This window comes from Hylobates moloch, unplaced genomic scaffold (assembly GCF_009828535.3).
Source record: "Hylobates moloch isolate HMO894 unplaced genomic scaffold, HMol_V3 SCAFFOLD_18, whole genome shotgun sequence".
Lineage (NCBI taxonomy): Eukaryota > Metazoa > Chordata > Mammalia > Primates > Hylobatidae > Hylobates > Hylobates moloch.
The window spans coordinates 42,856,150-42,879,977 of NW_026652293.1; the positions used below are offsets into that span (position 1 = coordinate 42,856,150).

Consider the following 23,828-nt stretch of genomic DNA (forward strand, 5'->3'; position numbering starts at 1 on the left):
ATGCATTTCAGAAAGTAGTATCATTTTCTTCCATAATCATAATATTATCATGCCTAAGGAAACTCACAGTAATTCCTTAAAATTACATATTCTGTCTACATCAGATTTCTGTATCTCAGCAGTGTTAGAGTTGGCCTGTTTAAATTAGGATACTTCATGATCCACACATTGCATTTGGTCCTTACATCCCTAAAGTCCTTTTGACTTTAGGACAGTACACCCCTCCTTTTTGTTTTGTTTGTTTTAAAACTTGTCATTGAATTGGTGAGTACATATAATCCTACATTGTAGATTCTGGATTAACTTGATTGCTTCTTCGTGGTATTTCTAACTTGTTTCTATATATACCTGTAAATAGAGATTAAATTTTGGGAAGGATATTTTATAGGTGATGCAACTAAGCTTCATAGTGCTTTGCATTGGAAGTCTCTTAATACCTGGCTGCCCCACATCTGGTGATGCTGAAGGCCATCAGTGGGTTGGATGGTGATGGCCTGGTTCTTTGTTTGTAAAGGTGTTTTTCTTCCTTGTGGCCAGCAAGTGATTGTGGGGTGATAATTTAGCACCACCCTGCAAATAATCAGTTTTCAAACAACCTGAAAACTGTGTCTTCAGGAGAAATCCATGTAGAATCTATTTAGAACTCAGACCAGCCAAATTAACCCTGATGGAATAAAAGATGTTGCAGACACTTTTCTCTTATTCAGGAATAGACTTAAGAGGTAGGTAAGAGGGACTTTTAAAAAATCAGAACGGTTACATGTACAAGAGTTGGAAAAACAGAGTTGAAAGGAAAAATGAGGATAATCTTATTTAAAAGATTATGGAGTATCTAAGTGCCTTTAATAACTCCACAAGGACCCTCATGTAAACTAAATTCAGCAACAGCAACACAAAACAAAGCCTCTGAAATACTCATTGTTCCGCAGTGAGATAAGCTTTAAAGAGCAGAAATATGAAAAACAAAACGAAATCTCAGGTCAAACTTAAAAATGTTACTTTATGGGAGAGGACAGGCAAGGTGGCAAGAACATAGAAGCAATGCCACCTGAAGCTGGCATGATAAGGTTGATTTAACTGCACTGAAAGTGACAGAAGCTGAAAGAGTGACTTTACAAATGTAAGATAAATCCATTTCAGAAAATTGTTAAACTTGTGAATTCAACAGAGAAGCTGTAAAACTTTTGGTGGAGGCTGTAAAGAGCAGAATTGATACCCCAGAGCAAAGACTCACTGATGTGGAAGATAGAGGAACATAGCACAACCAAATTAAAATGCCCAAAGCAAAAAAAAAAGTCTAAAAAAATGAAAGAATATTGAAAAAGCACCAGGAAATCCAAGCTGCATATAACAATGGGAAAGATACATTTGTACATGTCTTCATTTGTTTGATTGTGGTTTCTGTATCACATTTTTTTATTTAGTTAACATTTCTCAAGATGGGTTTTTAGGAGATTTCCAGAGTATCATCCATGAGAAGCCCTGAAATGACAAGCTTAGATATTTAAACTTATGAAGTGTTTAATCTTCATTGCAAAGACAGGCTCTTACAAGCTACCTAGGTAAAAAGACAAAACTTAAAGACATACAAGAGTAAGAATGACTTTGGACCTTGCTTTTCATAAGTATAAGGAAGATATTTCTTTCCTCCTAAGTTCTTATACTTCTTGCTGTTAGAGGAAGTGTAAGAGTTTAGGAGGAAAGAAACAAAACAAACAAAAAACAATGGAACTAATACACTTTGGTATGATATCTAGAAAAACTAACTTTTTTTATGGTAGAAGATGCTTAGTAAATGAAACACATAGGACAATATATCAGTGAAGTGCTTGGTTGCAACGGTGCTCTTTCCAGAATCTACTGACAATCAGGAATTAGATAAAATACACAGTTTTGTTTGTTTAATATAATTGTAACTAGCTTGCACCTTGCCATTGTTAGAAAACCACAGATCAAGTAAGGAACTACCAAATAATTCAGCTGAATAATATGAAAAATAAAATTTAAGTGGCATAAGAAACTAAATCCTAAAAAAAGGAATGTATTTTCTTTTTTTATTATTATTATTATACTTTAAGTTTTAGGGTACATGTGCACAACGTGCAGGTTTGTTACATATATATACATGTGCCATGTTGGTGTGCTGCACCCATTAACTCGTCATTTAACATTAGGTATATCTCCTAATGCTATCCCTCCCCCCTCCCCCCACCCCACTTCAGGCCCCAGAGTGTGATGTTCCCCTTCCTGTGTCCACGTGTTCTCATTGTTCAATTCCCACCTATGAGTGAGAACATGCGGTGTTTGGTTTTTTGTCCTTGCAATAGTTTGCTGAGAATGATAGTTTCCAGCTTCATCCATGTCCCTACAAAGGACATGAACTCATCATTTTTTATGGCTGCATAGTATTCCATGGTGTATATGTGCCACATTTTCTTAATCCAGTCTATCATTGTTGGACATTTGGGTTGGTTCCAAGTCTTTGCTATTGTGAATAGTGCCACAATAAACATACATGTGCATGTGTCTTTATAGCAGCATGATTTATAATCCTTTGGGTATATACCCAGTAATGGGTTGGCTGGGTTAAATGGTATTTCTAGTTCTAGATCCCCGAGGAACCGCCACACTGACTTCCACAATGGTTGAACTAGTTTACAGTCCCACCAACAGTGTAAAAGTGTTCCTATTTCTCCACATCCTCTCCAGCACCTGTTGTTTCCTGACTTTTTAATGATCTCCATTCTAACTGGTGTGAGATGATATCTCATTGTGGTTTTAATTTGCATTTCTCTGATGGTCAGTGATGATGAACATTTTTTCATGTGTCTTTTGGCTGCATAAATGTCTTCTTTTGAGAAGTGTCTATTCATATCCTTCACCCACTTTTTGATGAGATTGTTTGTTTTTTTCTTGTAAATTTGTTTGAGTTCATTGTAGATTCTGGATATTAGCCCTTTGTCAGATGAGTAGATTGCAAAAATTTTCTCCCATTCTGTAGGTTGTCTGTTCACTCTGGTAGTAGTTTCATTTGCTGTGCAGAAATTCTTTAGTTTAATTAGATCCTCTTTGTCAATTTTAGCTTTTGTTGCCATTGCTTTTGGTGTTTTAGACATGAAGTCCTTGCCCATGCCTATGTCCTGAATGGTGTTGCCTGGGTTTTCTTCTAGGGTTTTTATGGTTTTAGGTCTAACATTTAAGTCTTTAATCCATCTTGAATTAATTTTAGTATAAGGTGTAAGGAAGGGATCCAGTTTCCGCTTTCTGCATATGGCTAGCCAGTTTTCCCAACACCATTTATTAAATAGGGAATCCTTTCCCCATTGCTTGTTTTTGTCAGGTTTGTCAAAGATCAGGTAGTTGTAGATATGTGGCATTATTTCTGAGGGCTCTGTTCTGTTCCATCGGTCTATATCTCTGTTTTGGTACCAGTACCATGCTGTTTTGGTTACTGTAGCCTTGTAGTATAGTTTGAAGTCAGGTAGGGTGATGCCTCCAGCTTTGTTCTTTTGGCTTAGGATTGACTTGGCGATGCGGGCTCTTTTTTGGTTCCATATGAACTTTAAAGTAGTTTTTTCCAATTCTGTGAAGAAAGTCATTGGTAGCTTGATGGGGATGGCATTGAATCTATAAATTACCTTGGGCAGTATGGCCATTTTCACGATATTGATTCTTCCTACCCATGATCATGGAATGTTCTTCCATTTGTTTGTATCCTCTTTTATTTCCTTGAGCAGTGGTTTGTAGTTCTCCTTGAAGAGGTCCTTCACATCCCTTGTAAGTTGGATTCCTAGATATTTTATTCTCTTTGAAGCAATTGTGAATGGGAGTTCACTCATGATTTGGCTCTCTGTTTGTCTGTTATTGGTATATAAGAAAGCTTGTGATTTTTGCAGATTGATTTTGTATCCTGAGACTTTGCTGAAGTTGCTTATCAGCTTAAGGAGATTTGGGGCTGAGATGATGGGGTTTTCTAGATATACAATCATGTCATCTGCAAACAGGGACAATTTGACTTCCTCTTTTCCTAATTGAATACCCTTTATTTCTTTCTCCTGCCTGATTGCCCTGGCCAGAACTTCCAACACTATGTTGAATAGGAGTGGTGAGAGAGGGCATCCCTGTCTTGTGCCAGTTTTCAAAGGGAATGCTTCCAGTTTTTGCCCATTCAGTATTATATTGGCTGTGGGTTTGTCATAAATAGCTCTTACTATTTTCAGATACGTCCCATCAATACTTAATTTATTGAGAGTTTTTAGCATGAAGGGCTGTTGAATTTTGTCAAAGGCGTTTTCTGCATATATTGAGATAATCATGTGGTTTTTGTCTTTGGTTCTGTTTATATGCTGGATTACGTTTATTGATTTGCATATGTTGAGCCAGCCTTGCATCCCAGGGATGAAGCCCACTTGATCATGGTGGATAAGCTTTTTGATGTGCTGCTGGATTTGGTTTGCCAGTATTTTAGTGAGGATTTTTGCATTGATGTTCATCAGGGATATTGGTCTAAAATTCTCTTTTTTTGTTGTGTCTCTGCCAGGCTTTGGTATCAGGATGATGCTGGCCTCATAAAATGAGTTAGGGAGGGTTCTCTCTTTTTCTGTCAATTGGAATAGTTTCAGAAGGAATGGTACCAGCTCCTCCTTGTACCTCTGGTAGAATGTGGCTGTGAATCCGTCTGGTCCTGGACTTTTTTTGGTTGGTAAGCTATTAATTATTGCCCCAATTTCAGAGCCTGTTATTGGTCTATTCAGAGATTCAACTTCTTCCTGGTTTAGTCTTGGGAGACTGTATGTGTCCAGGAATTTATCCATTTCTTCCAGGTTTTCTAGTTCGTTTGCATAGAGGTGTTTATAGTGTTCTCTAATGGTAGTTTGTATTTCTGTGGGATCAGTGATGATATCCCATTTATCATTTTTTATTGCATCTATTTGATTATTTTCTCTTTTCTTCTTTATTAGTCTTGCTAGTGGTCTGTCAATTTTGTTGATCTTTTCAAAAAACCAAGTCCTTCATTGATTTTTTGAAGGGTTTTTTGTGTCTCTATTTCCTTCAGCTCTGCTCTCATCTTAGTTATTTCTTGTCTTCTGCTAGCTTTTGAATGTGTTTGCTCTTGCTTCTCTAGTTCTTTTAATTGTGATGTTAGGGTGTCAATTTTAGATCTTTCCTGCTTTCTCTTGTGGGCATTTAGTGCTATAAATTTCCCTCTACACACAGCTTTGAATGTGTCCCAGAGATTCTGGTATGTTGTGTCTTTGTTCTTGTTGGTTTTGAAGAACATCTTTATTTCTGCCTTCATTTCGTTATGTACCCAGTAGTCATTCAGGAGCAGGTTGTTCAGTTTCCATGTAGTTGAGTGGTTTTGAGTGAGTTTCTTAATCCTGAGTTCTAGTTTGATTGCACTGTGGTCTGAGAGACAGTTTGTTATAATTTCTGTTCTTTTACATTTGCTGAGGAGTGCTTTACTTCCAACTATGTGGTCAATTTTGGAATAGGTATGGCGTGGTGCTGAAAAGAATGTACATTCTGTTGATTTGGGGTGGAGAGTTCTGTAGATGTCTATTAGGTCTGCTTGGTGCAGAGCTGAGTTCAATTCCTGGATATCCTTGTTAACTTCCCATCTCATTGATCTGTCTAATGTTGACAGTGGGGTGTTAAAGTCTCCCATTGTTGTTGTGTGGGAGTCTAAGTCACTTTGTAGGTCTCTAAGGACTTGCTTTATGAATCTGGGTGCTCCTGTATTGGGTGCATATATATTTAGGATAGTTAGCTCTTCTTGTTGAATTGATCCCTTTACCATTATGTAGTGGCCTTCTTTGTCTCTTTTGATCTTTGTTGGTTTAAAGTCTGTTTTATCAGAGACTAGGATTGCAACCCCTGCCTTTTTTTGTTTTCCATTTGCTTGGTAGATCTTCCTTCATCCCTTTATTTTGAGCCTGTGTGTGTCTCTGCACGTGAGATGGGTTTCCTGAATACAGCACACTGATGGGTCATGACTCTTTATCTAATTTGCCAGTCTGTGTCTTTTAATTGGAGCATTTAGTCCATTTACATTTAACGTTAGTATTGTTATGTGTGAATTTGATCCTGTCATTGTGATGTTAGCTGGTTATTTTGCTCGTTGGTTGATGCAGTTTCTTCCTAGCCTCGATGGTCTTTACAATTTGGCATGTTTTTGCAGTGGCTGGTACCGGTTGTTCCTTTGCATGTTTAGTGCTTCCTTCGGGAGCTCTTTTAGGGCAGGCCTGGTGGTGACAAAATCTCTCAGCATTTACTTGTCTGTAAAGGATTTTATTTCTCCTTCACTTATGAAGCTTAGTTTGGCTGAATATGAAATTCTGGGTTGAAAATTCCTTTCTTTAAGAATGTGGAAGGGCTGGGCGTGGTGGCTTACGCCTGTAATCCCAGCACTTTGGGAGGCTGAGGCGGGCGGATCACAAGGTCAGGAAATCGAGACCATCCTGGCTAACATGGTGAAACCCCAGCTCTACTAAAAATACAAAAAAAATTAGCTGGGCCTGGTAGCGTGTGTCTGTAGTCCCAGCTACTCGGGAGGCTGAGGCAGGAGAATGGTGTGAACCCAGAAGGCGGAGCTTGCAGTGAGCCGAGATCGCGCCACTGCACTCCAGCCTGGGTGAGAGTGAGACTCCATCTCAAAAACAAAACAAAACAAAAAAAACCCCAGAAAGAATGTTGAATATTGGCCCCCACTCTCTTCTGGCTTGTAGAGTTTCTGCTGAGAAATCCGCTGTTAGTCTGATGGGCTTCCCTTTGTGGGTAACCCAACCTTTCTCTCTGGCTGCGCTTAACATTTTTTCTTCATTTCAACTTTGGTGAATCTGACAATTATGTGTCTTTGAGTTGCTTTTCTCGAGAAGTATCTTTGTGGTGTTCTCTTTATTTCCTGAATTTGAATGTTGGCCTGCCTTGCTAGATTGGGGAAGTTCTCCTGGATGATACCCTGCAGAGTGTTTTCCAACTTGGTTCCATTCTCCCCATCACTTTCAGGTACACCAGTCAGATGTAGATTTGGTCTTTTCACATAGTCCCATCTTTCTTGGAGGCTTTGTTCGTTTCTTTTTATTCTTTTTTCTCTAAACTTCCCTTCTCGCTTCATTTCATTCATTTGATCTTCCATCACTGATACCTTTTCTTCCAGTTGATCGATTCGGCCACTGAGGCTTGTGCATTCATCACGTAGTTCTTGTGCCGTGGTTTTCAGCTCCATCAGGTCCTTTAAGGACTTCTCTGCATTGGTTATTCTAGTTAGTCATTCGTCTAATCTTTTTTCAAGATTTTTAACTTCTTTGCCATGGATTCGTACTTCCTCCTTTAGCTCAGAGTAGTTTGATCATCTGAAGCATTCTTCTCTCAACTCGTCAAAGTCACTCTCTGTCCAGCTTTGTTCTGTTGCTGGTGAGGAGCTGCGTTCCTTTGGAGGAGGAGAGGCACTCTGATTTTTAGAATGTTCAGTTTTTGTGCTCTGTTTTTTCCCTGTCTTTGTGGTTTTATCTACCTTTGGTCTTTGATGGTGGTGACGTACAGATGGGATTTTGGTGTGGATGTCCTTTCTGTTTGTTAATTTTCCTTCTAACAGACAGGACCCTCAGCTGCAGGTCTGTTGGTGTTTGCTAGAGGTCCACTCCAGACCTTGTTTGCCCGGGTGTCTGCAGCGGTGGCTGCAGAACAGTGGATATTGGTGAACAGCCAATGTTGCTGCCTCATCATTCCTCTGGAAGTTTTGTTTCAGAGGAGTACCTGGCCGTGTGAGGTGTCAGTCTGCCCCTACTGGGGGGTGCCTCCCAGTTAGGCTACTCCGGGGTCAGGGACCCACTTGAGGAGGCAGTCTGTCCATTCTCAGATCTCAAGCTGCATGCTGGGAGAACCACTACTCTCTTCAAAGCTGTCAGACAGGGACATTTAAGTCTGCAGAGGTTTCTGCTGCCTTTTGTTTGGCTATGCCCTGCCCCCAGAAGTGGAGTCTACAGAGGCAGGCAGGCCTCCTTGAGCTGCAGTGGACTCCACCCAGTTCGAGCTTGCTGGCCACTTTGTTTACCTACTCAAGCCTCGGCAATGGCAGGCGCCCCTCCCCTAGCCTTGCTGCCACCTTGCAGTTTGATCTCAGACTGCTGTGCTAGCAATGAGTAAGGCTCCATGGGCATAGGACCCTTCAAGCCAGGTGCGGGGTATAATTCCTGGTGTGCCATTTGCTAAGACCGTCGGAAAAGTGCAGTATTAGGGTGGGAATGACCCGATTTTCCAGGTGCTGTCTGTCACCCCTTTCCTTGGCTAGGAAAGGGAATTCCTTGACCTGTTGCACTTCCCCGATGAGGCGATGCCTTGCCCTACTTCGGCTCATGCTTGGTGTGGTACACCGACAGTGCTGCACCCACTGTCTGATAATCCCCAGTGAGATGCACCCAGTACCTCAGTTGGAAATGCAGAAATCATTGGTCTTCTGCTTCACTCACACTGGGATCTGTAGACTGGAGCTGTTCCTATTCGGCCATTTTGGCTCCACCAGGAATATATTTTCAAATACACATCTTTCATGAAAATATTGATCGTAAAACTTGGACAAAAATATCTGTACATAATATAAAAATGTTATGTTCTCACTCATAAGTGGGAGCTAAGCTATGAGGATGCAAAGGCATAAGAAGTATACAGTGGACTTTGGGGGCTCAGGGGAAACAGTGAGAAGGGGGTGAAGGTAAAAGACTGCACACTGGGGTCGGGTGTGGTGGCTCACACCTGTAATCCCAGTACTTTGGGAGGCCGAGGAAGGAGATACCTGAGGTCGGGAGTTCAAGACTAGCCTGGCCAACATGGAGAAACCCTGTGTCTGCTAAAAATACAAAAATTAGCAAGGCATGGTGGCTTGTGCCCGTAATCCCAGCTACTCGGGAGGCTGACGTGGGAGAATTGCTTGAACCCGGGAGGCAGAGGTTGCGGTGAGCTGAGGTCGCGCCAATGCACTCCAGCGTGAGCTACAAGAGTGAAACTCCGTCTCAAAAAAATTGACTACGCATTGGGTACAGTGTACACTGCTTGAGTGATGGGTGCACCAGAATCTCAGAAGTCACCATTTAAGAACTTTTTCATGTAACCGAACACCACCTGTTCCCCAAAAACCTATTGAAATAATAAATAAATAAATAAATAAATAAATAAATAAATAAATAGTTATGGTTCCAATCATCAGAACATAGTATAGTAAAATTAATATAACAAAAATTAAAGATGGATAACCACATGAAAATTAAAATTCTGCACATGTAAAGCAAGAGAGAAATCTATAGACAATAAGAGGATGCCTTGTAATCAATGAACTTTATAATGATGTAGTTATTTTCATGAGTTTTTACTAAATCTGTATTTAAAGAAAATTTTATCAGTTTAAATATCTATATTAGAAAAAGAGAAAAGAAATATAGAACTATAAATGTCTCAAATAGGGAAAATATAATTAATAAAATTAAGCAGAAATAAGCAAAATGACAGTAGTTGATTCTTTGGGAAATTTAGTCAAAGTCATAATCATTAGATTAGTTAGACAAAGAGTAAAATGTAAATAGGATCAAGAGAAGAGGTACGGTAACATGCAAGAAAACTAAAATATTTGAGAGAATGTTATTTTTAGTTAGATGATGTTAATTAATAGCTCAGGTCAAAATCAGAAGTAATTAAAGTGTATGTGTTTGAGTGGATGCAGCTAGGAGTAGAAATTATAGCTAGAATGAAGCTTCTCAAATTAATTTTAGAAAGAAGTAAGGTATAAATAAATCAAATTTTAAAAACTGTATTAGAACCCATAGAGTCATAATAAATTAGCAAAGAAAAGGATGCCTAGCCCTGATGGGATTTAATTTGGAGAATTTTTTCAAAAGTTCAGAGAACAATTGCCTAATTACTAATTAGTTCTACCTTCAAAATGTAGAAAGGTATGTTATTAAGTTTCTGATTCATTTTACGAGCGTAAATGATTTTGTTTTGACAATTTGATAAAAACAGTAACTTTAAAAGAATTTATGGGCTGGGGTCATTAATTGACAATACGATATTATATTACAGTAATTATTTACTGTGAGCAAGTTAATTATCCTCAGATGCATGGGCAGCATCATAAAAGAAAAGCTATTAAAACAGAAGAGGAAATCTAGGACTCATCTTCAGTTCTTCTTTCTTTCACTTCTGTATCCTATTCATGAAAAAATCTTCTTGACTGCTTCAACAAGTACATTAAGAATCCGTGCCCTTCTCAACTTTGCCACTGCTCCTTTCCTAGTAAAAGTCACCATCATCTCCTCCCAAGTTACCGCAGTCATTTCCGGTTGTCACTTTTCACCTCACGATGTCACGTTTCACCTCAACTCCTAACAACCTATTTTCAGTATGTAGCCAGAGTGATCATTGTAATGTCCTTTCCTTGGTTAAAACCCTCTAGTGGTTTCTCATTTAACTTAGAATAAAAATCCAGACTCTTCCTCTGTCTTCCAGGCACGTAATTTGGCCATTGCCTAGCTCTCCAACTTCACCATATGCCCCTTTCCTTAGGCTTTCCTTGGTCTAGGAAACATACAAGACCAGTGTATGTTCCCCATTAAGCTAGTGTCCTCCTTACAGCTCCTCTACTTGCTAATTTCTCTGTCTGAAACATTCTTCCCTCAGTTCTTTAGGCAAATGTCACTGTCCTGGGGAGGCTTTCTCTGATCCCATAATCTTAAATCGCCTCCCTTCCATGTACTCATTGTCCGTCCAACACACCTCACTCTTTAGTTTCTTCATGTACTTGACTAAAATTACCTTATTTGTTTATTGGCTTTTACCCTAGTGTGTAAGGCCTTTGTACACTGCTGTATCCATAGTACCTATGACAAGTTGAGATGCTTAGTGAATATTTCTTAAATGATTGCATGATGTGTAATAATAGGCAGGATAAGCAATGTAATAGTGGGTGAAAAATAGAAAAATTGGCAGTAGAATTGAACAGTACTTCCACTCCCTTATAGAAATTTAGCATGCAGGAAATTAATAGTTGGTAATGGGAGAAAGATGGTCACAGGAAATAGTAATATAAAGATAATAGTGGTCTTAGGAGTCTTGGGTTTTAGTTCTGACTCAGCCATCTAACTTGGAGAAAGTTACCTAATCCAACCTTTAGTTTTTCTTCATATGTGAAATCAGGATAGCAATATCTCCTAGATGTTGGATGTACATACTTGTGCATTTCTGTAAGTAAGGTCCTGCTGCCTTCTCTCCCTTGTCCCCCTCTCTTTGGCATAGACACTTTAATGATAAGTATTTTATGCCAGGCCCAAGATTTCAAAAGTGGTTCAAATTCCAATGTCAATTTAGATGTGTAAAATACCTCACACAGTGAAAGGCACATAGAAAGTGAACAGTAGATGTTAGTTTCTTTCACTTATAGTTGTAGTCTTTAGGCTGGCTAATTCTATATTTAACTTCAAATCTTCCTCAGGATTCTCAGAACCATATATTCTTGCTATTAAAATACATTCCTGCTTTTCCTTAAACCGTAAACTCCTAAGAGTATTTTCTCTATGACATTTATCATAGTGATTTATTCATAGCTACTGTTCTATAAATGTTTGTTTAAAATTTAGCATGCGTTTGTTAAGTGCCTATTATGTGCAGTGCATGGAGTTAAACAAAGTAAAGGAAGTGGAAAGACATATTCTAGCTATATGGCAGGAAAATTTTGCTCACTTTTGAAGAGATGAAGGTATATTTAATAAGATAGATTAGAATTTATAAAAATAAAAAGACATTGGCACCCTGAAATGTATAAAATGAATATGGAAAGGAAAGGAAAAAAGAAAAAATAAGTTACCAAGACATCCAATAGAATCTTACTATGCAAAGTAGATGAAGAGTTGATAGAAATATGTATGGTCATAACAGGATTCTGCTTGATAGATAGTTGGGGAGGAGAAACAGTTCACACATGAAGAAGCAGTGATAGAAAACCTGTATGAAGAACATATAGTGTTTCTAGCAATTAAAGAAACCTAGCTCAGACATCTCCAAAGTACATTTATTCAGTAAAAAATTTACTCACGAAATATCATGCGGTGCAAAAAAGCATGAGCACAAAAAGCATGTAGGGCAAAAGTAGTAAAAACAAAACAGGTTCTAAACCCAGCTTTTTTACTTCCAGGCCAGCTTTTTTTTTTTTTTTTTTTTTTTTAATAGTAGACTCTGTTTTATTTTTAGACTCTAAAGCCTCAACTTTTAGGTTGAGTAGAAGGTATAGAGATTTCCCTTATGTATCTGTCCCCGCATACTCACAGCCTCCCATACCATTAAAAGCCCAGTGCCAGAGTGATAATATTAGTTACAATTGATGAACCTATGTTGACCCATCATTATCACCCAAAGTGCATTAGGGTTCACTCTTGGTGCTGTACATTCAGTGCATTTTGATAAATGTATAATGACATGTATCCACCATTATAGCATCATGCAGAGTAGTTTCACTGCCATAAAAATACACTCTGTGCTCACTCATTCCTCCCTCCCCCTAGCCCCTGGCAACCACTGATCTTTTTACTGTCTCCATAGTTGTGCCTTTTCCAGAATATCATATAGTTGGAATCATGTAGCCTTTTCAGACTGGCTTTTTTCTCTTAGCAATATGCGTTTAAGGTTCCTCATATCTTTTAATGGCTTGATAGCTAATTTCTTCTTAGATCTGAATAATATTCTTTTGTCTGGATATCCCACAGTTTATCCATTCACCTATCGAAGGACATCTTGGTTATTTCCAAGTTTTAGCAAATAAAGCTGTTAAAAACATTTACCAAGCCAGCTTTTTGTTCCTTGCCTGGCATTTAACTTCTCTGAGACTCAGTTTCCTCATCTGTAAAATTGAGCTGATATTTTCTAAGGATTCTGAGGTTTGAAATTATGTAGTTATCTAGATAAAAGTCATGAAATCTTATGTGAATAACTGTGAATAACTCAAGTATGCCTGCATTGCTGGTGACATTAAAGGTTGATAAAGCCTTTCTGGTAGAAAGCAGTTTGGTCCTATATAACAAAAATTATAATCTACCTGTGCTTACTCTTTGATCAGATCATTCTATTTTGGGTGTTAGACTCCACGTATCTCCAAATGGAGATGAGAAAATAAGATTTTTTTAAAGAAAAGTTTTTATAGCAGGGTAATTTATAAAAGCCAAATAGACACAACTGTGGGAACAATTCTAATGCCCAGTAACGGAGAAATACAAAGTAAATGACATGAGGGCATGGACCATGACTGTTCTGACCAATGTATACCTAGCACCTTGCTCACTGTGGTGTTCTAAATATTTGTTGTATTAAAAAGACTGCATAAGAGAATTTAAGGAAAAGAGAAGAGTTTTTACTGAATACATAAAGATCATAGGGGATGACATCCTATTCCTCTCTTTGTTGCTTTGCATCTCTCATTGCCACACTCAGCTGTGCCAGTTGTTACCTGCTGGACTCCATACTCTTCCCCCTTTACTGATGCCAGTGCAGTGCTTAAACATAGGCGCTACACTGATATAGCAGCCATGACAGGTAAACTTCTCACTTGGGAAAGAAAATTAACATGGTTGTAAAGGAGCTAATGCAAGAGTGACTGTATGTCCTAATTTTGCAGAGACGGTCAAGGCTCATGCCTGATGTCTCAGTGCAAATCTCGCTAGCATCTCATTTCATTCTCAAAGGTATCCCAGTTTGGACAGTAGGTCACCATTTAGCTGAGGGTCTGACTTTCTGTTTACTTAAGTGCTGTAAGTGCTATAGTTGGGAAACATTTTCTTGTTATGTCAATTCAGTTTACTTAAACATTTACTTAACACTCAGTAGATATAAGGAAATCTTAAATCTGCTGTGAAATACAAAGAAAAATAAGACAAGGCCACTGCCACTGAAGAATTTCACATTAAGTAATGCTTTTTCAAACTCTCCAGCTTACCTTGGTAACTCAGAGCCTCATCAGAGCTAGAAGTGCTCCTAGACCCAAGCTTCTGCCCTGACCCCATTCACTTAGAGGACGTCTTTCTGGCTCGCTTCTGACTACAAGTCCCTCTCTCCTGTGGGACTCCATGAAATGTTAGCATACAAGAACCTGTGCCCCTAACACACCCAACTCAGGGTATCTGGAATAATGGAATTCCTTGCCCAGACATGTTTGAGCCTGCTTTCAGGGCCCACCTGGACCTCTTCCTTGAACAAATGCACACAAGGACCTTTACAGTACCAGATAAGCTAGGGCTGGGAGAGGGGGCAGATGACAGGCTAGTGGCAAGAGATACACTGTAAGCTCCCTGCAATCTTACATGTTCTGAAATTCAAGAATTCTAATTTTGTACCTGGACTTCCAGGTAATTTCGAATGTGTATTCCTCAAAGTAGGAGAATAGAAGAGATTTTATGTAGTAGTGTATTAGCTTGACTTACTGCTTTTAGGTGTTTAGAGACGTGGTATCTGGGCCTCCATATTCATTCTTCCCATGGACCCCACAAATAGTAGAGCAGGCTGTTTAGAGTAAAATTTAAAATCCTTAGCATGACCTGTGAGGTCCTACATAATCTGCTCCTGCCCTCCACCCTCCTCCACTCGGCTGTACCTGCTTCTTCACTGTTCCAGAACACCCCAGGCACACTCCCATCTCCTTTGTACTCGCAGCTCCCTCTTGGAATGGTTTTTCCCTAGGTTGCCACATGGTCTCTTTCCTCATGTCCTTCAGGTCTGTCCCCCTCTTGACCCCCAAAGTCATTATCCTATCAGTGAGGCCTTGCCTGGATAGTCTAAGATTTTACCGGTCCCTCAAACACTGTCTCCTTTACTGCCTTATTTACTTCCCTTAAGACACATCAGTATCAGAAAGCCAGAAGTAGTAAAAGACTGAATTAGCTTTTCCTCTAAATGTCTTTCTTTTAAAACTCCTAAATATTAAGACCATTTATCCTTAAAAATTATTTTGGTTCTTATATCTTAAAATTATCCATATACCCACTTTGAAGAGTTAAATAGTTCTAAGGCTAGTTACTTAAATCAGCAGCCAGTCCCTCGACCCTGCCATCAGTTTCAGGGGTAACTATTTCCAGTTCTATTGGACGATTCTTTTAGTATTTCCCATTGTGTCTAAATAACATGCTTATGTTGCTACCTTCTAACTTCAATTTTGGGCCTTAATTGTTTTCCATCTTACAGGATGAGATGTAAGCCCTCTCTTTCCAGTATCGCACCCTGTGCATGTGCACACACATGCAGCTCTCCCCTTCTCAGTATGATGAAATTGTACTTTTTGGTTTCATCAAGATTTGGTATTTTAAACTGTAAGCACTAGTCATAGCTGAGCCCCATAGTACAGTGTGATTACTTTTCTTCCTTTGCAATGTTTTATTTTTCCTGGAGTTAAAAATTGTCATGATTTTGATTTGTTTACTTTTCTGGGTATATTAGTCCATTCTCATGCTGCTAATGAAACATACCTGAGACTAGGTAATTTATGAAGGAAAGAGGTTTAATTGACTTACAGTTCCATATGGCTGGGGGCGGCCTTGCAATCATGGTGGAAGGTGAATGAGGAGAAAAGTCATGTCTTACATGGCGGGAGTCAAGAAAGCATATGCAGGGGGAACTGCCCTTTATAAAACCATCAGATCTCGTGAGACTTAATCACTATCATGAGAACAGCATGGGAAACACCCGCCTCCATGATTCAGTTACCTCCCATGACATGTGGGAATTGTGGGAACTGCAATTCAAGATGAGATTTGAGTGGAGACATATCCAAACCATATCACTAGGTTATTAGCATCAGTTTTACCCAAGACTGTATCAGTTATGTATATCTTTTTTCAGTATATTCAGTCGTCTATGTTCTGCAGTTTTTCTTGAAAAAAATCTCTCATAGAGCCTTTTTAAATCTGAATGATTCTCAGGTCTGCTGGAGTTTAACTGAAACCATAGAGGTATCTCTAAGATTTGTTTACCCTCAAAACAGCATTTGGGCAGTTGTTACAGATTATTAATACTATTGTTGTTGTTTTTAAAATAATACTATTTGACCAAATCATGAAAACAACTGTTCACTGTAGATTTTTCAGTGGTTCTCTTTTATGTGTTATAATCAAGATACCTTTTATTAAAAAAATACAGAATGCATTCTTTATTTTACATGGAGCATATTAGGGATTACTGAAACAATCTGAATACATTGATGTATATATAGTATTTTTTTATTTTGTTATTTCTTTATAGGCTCTCAAAATTAGAGAGATGTGTAATTGTCCACCACTATCTAATCCAGACCCTCGATTACTATTCAAACTCAGCATGAAGCATTTTCTTGAAGAATCAGAGAAAGAAGACCTAAATATCACGAAGAAACAGAAAATGGATACTCTTCGCATTCAAAAACAGGAGCAAATACCATTAACATACATAGTTGAGAAAAGAACTGGCAGTTGAATTAAAATTTATGAGACACAAGATATATGAAGAATGTTGCAGTCCTTATCATTTTATGTTACTTTTTAAAAAATGATGTTTGAAGTGAAAAAAGAAAAGGATATTCAGGGTCAAATCACGTACATTACAGATATTATCTAAATTCTTCTAGAATTTATTTTTCATGAAATATTGATGTATTTTAATCTATGTTAAAATATCTTCAATGAGGAAAATGTCACAGAATAAATTTATATTACACATTTTACTCTGTCTTCTACTTGCTTTTGATTTAGAAGGCAGACCCCTAGTGGATGAGAAATGAGCCCATACAGTAGTTTTTATTGTAGAGAAGGTTTCAACTGAGCCTAAACTGGATTTCTAAGTCTGGGTCGTTATGATGAAGTGGGAAACAGTCTGAAGGTATCTATTGCAGGAAATAGTTTGCATTGGGGTGGGATTATTTGGAAAAGGGGGCCTCAGGATAGAGAATTTCCTTGTCTTCACCTGTGGATGACTGGAGAAAATGCTACTGGCAGAAGCCATTTTCATAGGGAGGCAAAAGAAGTACAGTTTGTGGTTCAGATGACAAAGCAAGAAACAGAATTGGGGAAGAGGGCATTTCTACAGAGACACAGCCTGTTCCTGGTGCACCGAAGTCTTAACAGAAGGTTATGTCATTTGGTTGCTCCATGAGATTACCATTTGGGAATCTGAGGTTCCCAGAGAAGAAAAAGAGGCAAAGGCAAGGCACTGTCCCATCAAAAGAGGCTGAGGCAAGACACTGTCCCCAAGTTGACCTTCCTGAGCAGCAGATATCAACAAGAGGACTGGAGGAAAACGACAAGAGAAGCAGCACAAGACACACCCCCAGTGGTGCCCAGAAATTGCTTCATTATATAAAAGTGGAAATACGAGTTATTTAATATTTGTATTCCCAAACTAGTGAAGTCTAGTGATGCTTAGGTTATATTTCTAAGAAGGGCATTTTTCTCGAAATACATTATATTAAATAAATATTTTCTTAGAGAATTAAAGAGGAAAGGGACTACTTTGTATTGTGTATCTACTATGAACTGGGCCCTGTGTTTATCTTTATTCCATAACCCTACTAGGTTTTATTATTCTCACTTTACAATGACAGGCTTGGAGAAGTTACATAATATATCCAATGTCTCTCACCTAGATAGAACAAAGCTGAGTCTATCTGACTACAAATCTGTCCATTTTTTCACAACTCTCAGATATCTAAGACCAAGCTATCAAGACAAGGAACAAAGTATTCTCAGTTGTTCATTAGCTTCCCCACATATGGCTTCAATATAAGTAAAAATCTCATCATTATGAAATCAGGGACCACTTGTGTTTTCTGGAGGTTGATTTTATAGGTTCTTCTCTCAGACCCTTCTATCAAAATTGACATGAAAAGTGTAAGATGAGGCAGTGTAGGAGAGTAGAACCTCTCCCCCCGCCTGTGAAAGCCTGTGAAATCTCATTTGGGATGTGTCCTGACATTATTAAATCTTCTTAGACAAAATATCTAGTTGTTAAGAAGATAAGTTCAGAGGCTGTTTATGCTTCTCAGGGCTTATTATACATTACTTGTAAGGAATTTCCTGATCTGCACACAAGACAACATTGGTCATGAAGAGGTTCACATTAAATATTCTCCATATAATCATTTTTTACACTCCTTGTGACTGGAGTATTGTAAAAGGCACTCCATAACATATAAAGATACTTGGAGAATGTCACCTAAAGGTAAACAGTAAAACACAGCATTAGATTTTCCTGCAGATTTCCTAGGAAAATAAGTAGCAAAGACCTACTTTTTCTTCCATCCCATTGTCACTTCTAATTGTGTTGTTCAAACTTGCTAGAAACATATATAAGTTGACACCATGTCAGAAAGAGCAGAGATAATATCTTTATAGTATATAAAAAAGATTTTTTTAACCAGTGGAATTAAATGTAAAAGAAATGTTACAGTTCAGCTCAATGTTTTAGAAGAAATTAAATAGCAGTTGAAATACAAGATGTATATATATACTTTAAATTTTATATGGAAATAAGCTGTATGTTCTACACTTAGTTGCAGAACTACTTTGTTCCTGTCAATACTTTTCATGTGCCTATAGGATTTAGATGTTAGGCTGGTTAACTTAGTTGTTAGGAGCATGATGCTAATAAATCCGAGACACAAACTCAACCTGATCTTTTCTATAATTCAGATAGTGTGAGACTATCCTCTAAAACTAAAGGACAGTGTGTATATTTACTGCTATATACTTATATTGCTTTGCACATTATAGGCATTCAATTAACAATGACACTGTACAATAATAATCTGTTCAAAGGATTGAAAAAAGGAGAAGCAATCATACTCTGTAAAATCTTCTGTAGTTGTGGAACCCTGGACAAGTCACACAAACTCTCTAACCTTCATTTCTTAATTGTAAAATGGGGACAAAAAAAATCATCCTAGGTTGACCAATGACCAAGTGAAATGATATACTGAAAGCATTTAACACAAAGTCTAGAGCTGCAAATGTAATAAAAATTGTTACCATATACTGAATGCATACACTTTGTACTATTAGTCCATTTTCACTTTGCTGTAAAGACATACCCGAGACTGGGTAATTTATAAAGAAAAGGGATTTAATTGACTCACAGTTCCACATGGCTGGGGAGGCCTCAGGAATCTCATAATCATGGCGGAAGGGTAAGAGGCATGTCTCACATGGTGGCAGGCAAGAGAGAGTGAGTAAGAGCAGGGAAAACTGCCCCATAAAACCATCGGATATGGTGAGAACTCACTCACTATCAGGAGAACAGCATGGAGGAAACTGCCCCCATGATTCAGTCACTTACCTTTCTTGATACATGGGGATTACAATTTGAAATGAGATTTGGGTGGGGACACAGAGTCAAACCATATCAACTATGTGTGGTGCTAAGCATTTTTCAAGCACTGTTGAACCCCACAGTGACCCTATTTGTGGTAGGCATTCTATTCTACTATGCCCTATTACAGATCATAAAACTGAAGTTTAGAGGGGTAATGGAAGTTGCTCAAGGTTACATGGTGTATTTCTTAGGTTTTTTTACTTGTAAGAACAAAGGAACCAACACAAACCCAACCAAGAAAATTTATTGCCTCAAACTGACAGGAAAGCCCAGAAGTATGCTGCTTCAGGCACAGTTTAATCCAGGGGATCATGATAGTATCAGAGCAAGGACTCTTCTTTCTTTGCAATCTTTCTCACCTGCTCCCTGGTGATATCCAGATGGCTGCCAGCAGCTCCTAGGGTTGCATGCTTTCACATCCAGCTGGATGTGTGACTGACTCACACCCCAACTATTGAAACAAAGCCTTTAACACTCTGCACCCCTGAAGCAATCGCCATGGCAGGGGATGGCATTATCTTGATTGGCTTGGACCTATCAGGATCCAACATTCGAGCTGAGGATGGGTACGAGTCAACACCACCCAAGCAGAATGGCTACTGCATGGTAGGAGAGATGCAACCACGGGGCTTATGAAGTAAGTGGCAGAACTAGAATTAAAACCTAATGTTTATCCTTTCAGCAGGCAAAGAAACAAGATAATTCCTTGACAATTTTATCTGAAATGACATTTAATCTGATAAAAAAGTAGCTTAAATTTTATATTGATATGATAGCAAATTTTCATTAGCATATTTGCTTTATCGTTTACAAGGGGTTTTTTTTGTTTGTTTTGTCTTGTTTTGTACTGAATTATATCCTCAAAACCAGCCTATGAGTTTGGAAGGACAAATGGCGTCATTTACTCATAGGGGAGAAAACTAAAGCTTGGAGGAATTAGGCAAGTGATCCAAGTATGCATTCAAGTAAATGGCTGAACTGGGATTGGAACTAAAGAATTCACTGATTTGTAATCCAGTGTTCTTTCTGCAATACTGCATTCTTTGGAAAGGGAGCTGTTACCTCCACTTGCCTGGAAACTGAAGCTCAAAAATATTAATCAATGTGTGTCCAGCAGTACTCACCTCTCAATGGCAGAACTGGTTCAAACCCTCCCATCTTCTGACTCCAAAGTCCGTCCTCTTTCTCCATGTACTGCCACTTCCATGAACAAATCTCATATAGGAAGTGAGGATGAAAAATGTTCATTTCCCTTCACCCTTCACTTGTGAACAGCAGGGCCAACACCTCTTTTCCCTTATTTAAAAGCACCCATTTTAATAGTCTATGACAGATGGTAAAAATATCCATTTTAAGCATATGTATACGTGTGAGGGATGAAATTCCTGTTAATCACCTCATAACATGTTTTTGTGAGAGCCTAGAGAATTCTTTAATCTGTAGTGAGATGAGATAAATCTCCCACTTCATTACTGGGAAGAAAATTCTGTCAGCGTTCTACCCATCTACACTTTGCCCCCTAACTTCCATCAGAAAAGTTAGGCCAGTGGCTTGCTCCCAGCCTCTGAATCACCCAGGCCTCCTTTTACATTACCTGGCTCTGCGTGCAAGGGGTTTTACACCACTAAGTTCTGTCTTGAAGGGTTGGTGTGTCTAGACTCATGCCCAGGTGTTCTCACCACACTGGCTGTTTAGGAGACTGCAGAGCATGGGGCATAAGTCACAGTGCAGCTCTGTTTCCAGGTCTTAGGATGTCTCTGATATCATCAAAGACCAAGCAGGGCCTTTGATCATCATGTGATCTCTGGTGTTACCAAAGTTCCAGCCAAAAGAAAAAACAAAATTGTTGTTTTAATTAGTTTGAGTGACCTAATTATGTGAGAGAAAATATAAAATTTTTAGTTAAGCTCTTTGAAATACTAAGCATAGCTGGCAGGTTCCTAATACCATCTTCATAGACCACAAGAGGCCCGGGACCTTGTCCTGGGCAGCATTGGTCTAAAATCAGATTTGTTTTTTTCTTCCTTCAGAATATTAAAGTTAACATGTTAATTTTGAACAGTATATTAACGTATAATCATATTTTCGTAGGTTAGAAATGGTGAATGGTCTACTTAAGGATTCTGTTATTCTATACTTAAGGTTGTATTTTTTTAAGTAACTATTGCTTTTGCACAGAAATATTGAGTTTAGTTTTTTCCAAATTATTCCTTTCTGATGTTATGGTAGCCTTGAAAGTACTAAGGGCAACATCACTAGTCTCATTTATTTATTTGGGAAAATAGGATAGTAATATTTGCCCTGCCCAATTCCCAGAATTATTATGGGTTTAAATATAGTAACGTGCAAATGCTGTACTGAACGTCCCAAGTGCTGCACTGTGCTGATTCTTGTTAATATATTCTAACATGTCTTCATCTGGGCTGTGAGATTATTAGTTAAGAGCGGTCACTTCCAAAAGATTGGCTGTGATCTGTTACAACTCAGAAGTGATGATGATGTCTTCCTACCTGAGTGTGAGAAGAAAGGAAACTTTTATTTGTGGCATGTTTTGTTTTAGTCTGATTCGTGTGTGTGCGTGTGTGTGTGTGTGTTTAATTAACCTAATTCGGCCAGGAACAGTGGCTCATTCCCATAATCCCAACACTTTGGGAGGCCGAGGCAGGCGGATCACTTGAGGTCAGGAGTTTCAGACCAGCCTGGCCAACATGGTGAAACCTTGTCTCTACTAAAAATACAAAAATTAGCCAGGTGTGGTTGTGGTGACAGGTGCCTGTAATCCCATTTACTCGGGAGGCTGAGACAGGAGAATCGCTTGAGCCCAGGAGGCAGAGGTTACAGTGAGCCGAGATGGTGCCACTGCACTCCAGCCTGAGTGACAGAGCAAGACTCAGTCTCAATACTACTACTAATAATAATTAATCTAATTATATTAATCCATTACGGCTCTTGTCTGGAGAGTGTTCCTGATTTCCATCAATTTCTACATTCTAATGTTTAAATCTGGAGAAATAAGGCCAGTCTTTTCCTGGAATCACCAATCCATTCGCCAGATGATGGGCTGGGAAAATGGGAATTAGTATTTGTTGAGCCCTATTAAGGCAAGATTCTACAACCTTCTTCTCCTTTTAATCTTCACAGCAACCCTGTGAGGCATGTTTTATTCTCCTAATTTACAGATAAGAAAATGGGGGTTCACAGGACTGTGTAACTTTACCGAGGTCACACTGTAGTCCAGTAGTTTAGCTAGGTCTGTGAGACTCAAAGGCTTTCACTGTCTTTAATATGCTTCCCTTCACACACAAGAAGTGAGAGCAATTGGCAGGGCAACATGGGAAACATTTATTTGGGATCTTTGCTTTGTTCGAATGCCTAGAGCATTTCTCCTGCTCCATGGTCCCTGAAACTTTCCATGATCTCATCTCTCAACACCAGCTCCCTTTGCAGTGAGCCAATCAGCTAACTAAAAGGTATTCATGAAAAAGGCCCAGCAGCCTCAGGAACATACAGTTGACCCTTGGCAACACAGGGGTTTGGGTACTTTTTGGACCCTAATAGGTACCCAAAGTCACATGGGCCACCAGCTTTGACCTGAGCTCGTCACAGTGAACCAACTTCTTCTCTCAGGAGAACTATTAGGTTGGTGCAAAAGTAATTCTTTTTTTTTTCATTACTTTTAAATGGCAAATTTTAAAAGGCAATTACTTTTGCACAAACCTATAGTTTAGGAAACCACTGAGGATTCAAGGTCAGAAGATCTGAGTTCACATCCTGCCTTCCTTACCAGCTGTGAGATCCAGCAAGTCACTAAGCCTCTCGAAAACTCAGTTTATCCTCACCTGTATGTTGTGGCCGTGCAAAGAGCTCTATTACTGCACCTACTCCATTGTGCTGCAAGCTGGCTACTGGCCTGAAAGCTCCTTGAGGGCAGGAGCTCTGGCATCCTCATCTTTTCAATCCACACTCCACAGGAATGCTTGATGCTTTATTGGTGATTCCTAGGCTCTGGATTGGGAATGACCCTAATAGCCACCATGAAGTAGAAGTTTGACTCGGAAATCAAAGTCCAGGCATAAAGTGATATTTACGTGCATGTGATAGCTTGTCCGGGAAGAGAAGTTTATTGAACAGCCAGAACAGATTGCAGAGTTAACGCTCAACAGCTTCATCCAGAACACAGAAATCTGTCAGGGTTGAAATGTGAAGGAAACGCAGGCTGGGAAGACACACCAGTCTTGGGAAGTGTGCTTGCGGTGCTCAGACTTTCTCTGCAGAGCGTTCTTGGGTCAGACTGTTCTGGAGATGGGGTCATTAGGGCTTGGTAAGATCAAGTCCCTAACAATAAGAGCAGTAACAAGAGCAATAATAATGGCCAGCATTCATTATTGAGACCTCTTACAAACCAAGCTCTGAAAGCACATGACATGCAGTAGCTTGCTTGACTCCTGCAACAATTCTGTGAG

The 23,828-nt window shown here is 39.0% G+C and overlaps 1 protein-coding gene across 5 annotated transcripts in view; it reads left to right on the top strand.

The window, feature by feature from the left end:
- OMA1 (OMA1 zinc metallopeptidase) overlaps nucleotides 1-23,828 on the top strand; it is a 270,295-nt gene that overhangs the window by 51,247 nt on the left and 195,220 nt on the right. Inside the window, exon 9 of one of the 5 annotated variants that reach the window (XM_032136869.2) lies at nucleotides 16,267-17,511. The exons of the other annotated variants lie outside the window; for them this stretch is intronic. Coding sequence (XP_031992760.1) covers nucleotides 16,267-16,476 — 210 coding nt within the window. The 3' untranslated portion in view covers nucleotides 16,477-17,511. Of the gene's footprint in view, nucleotides 1-16,266; nucleotides 17,512-23,828 lie in introns of those variants that run through there. 5 annotated transcript variants of the gene reach the window in all.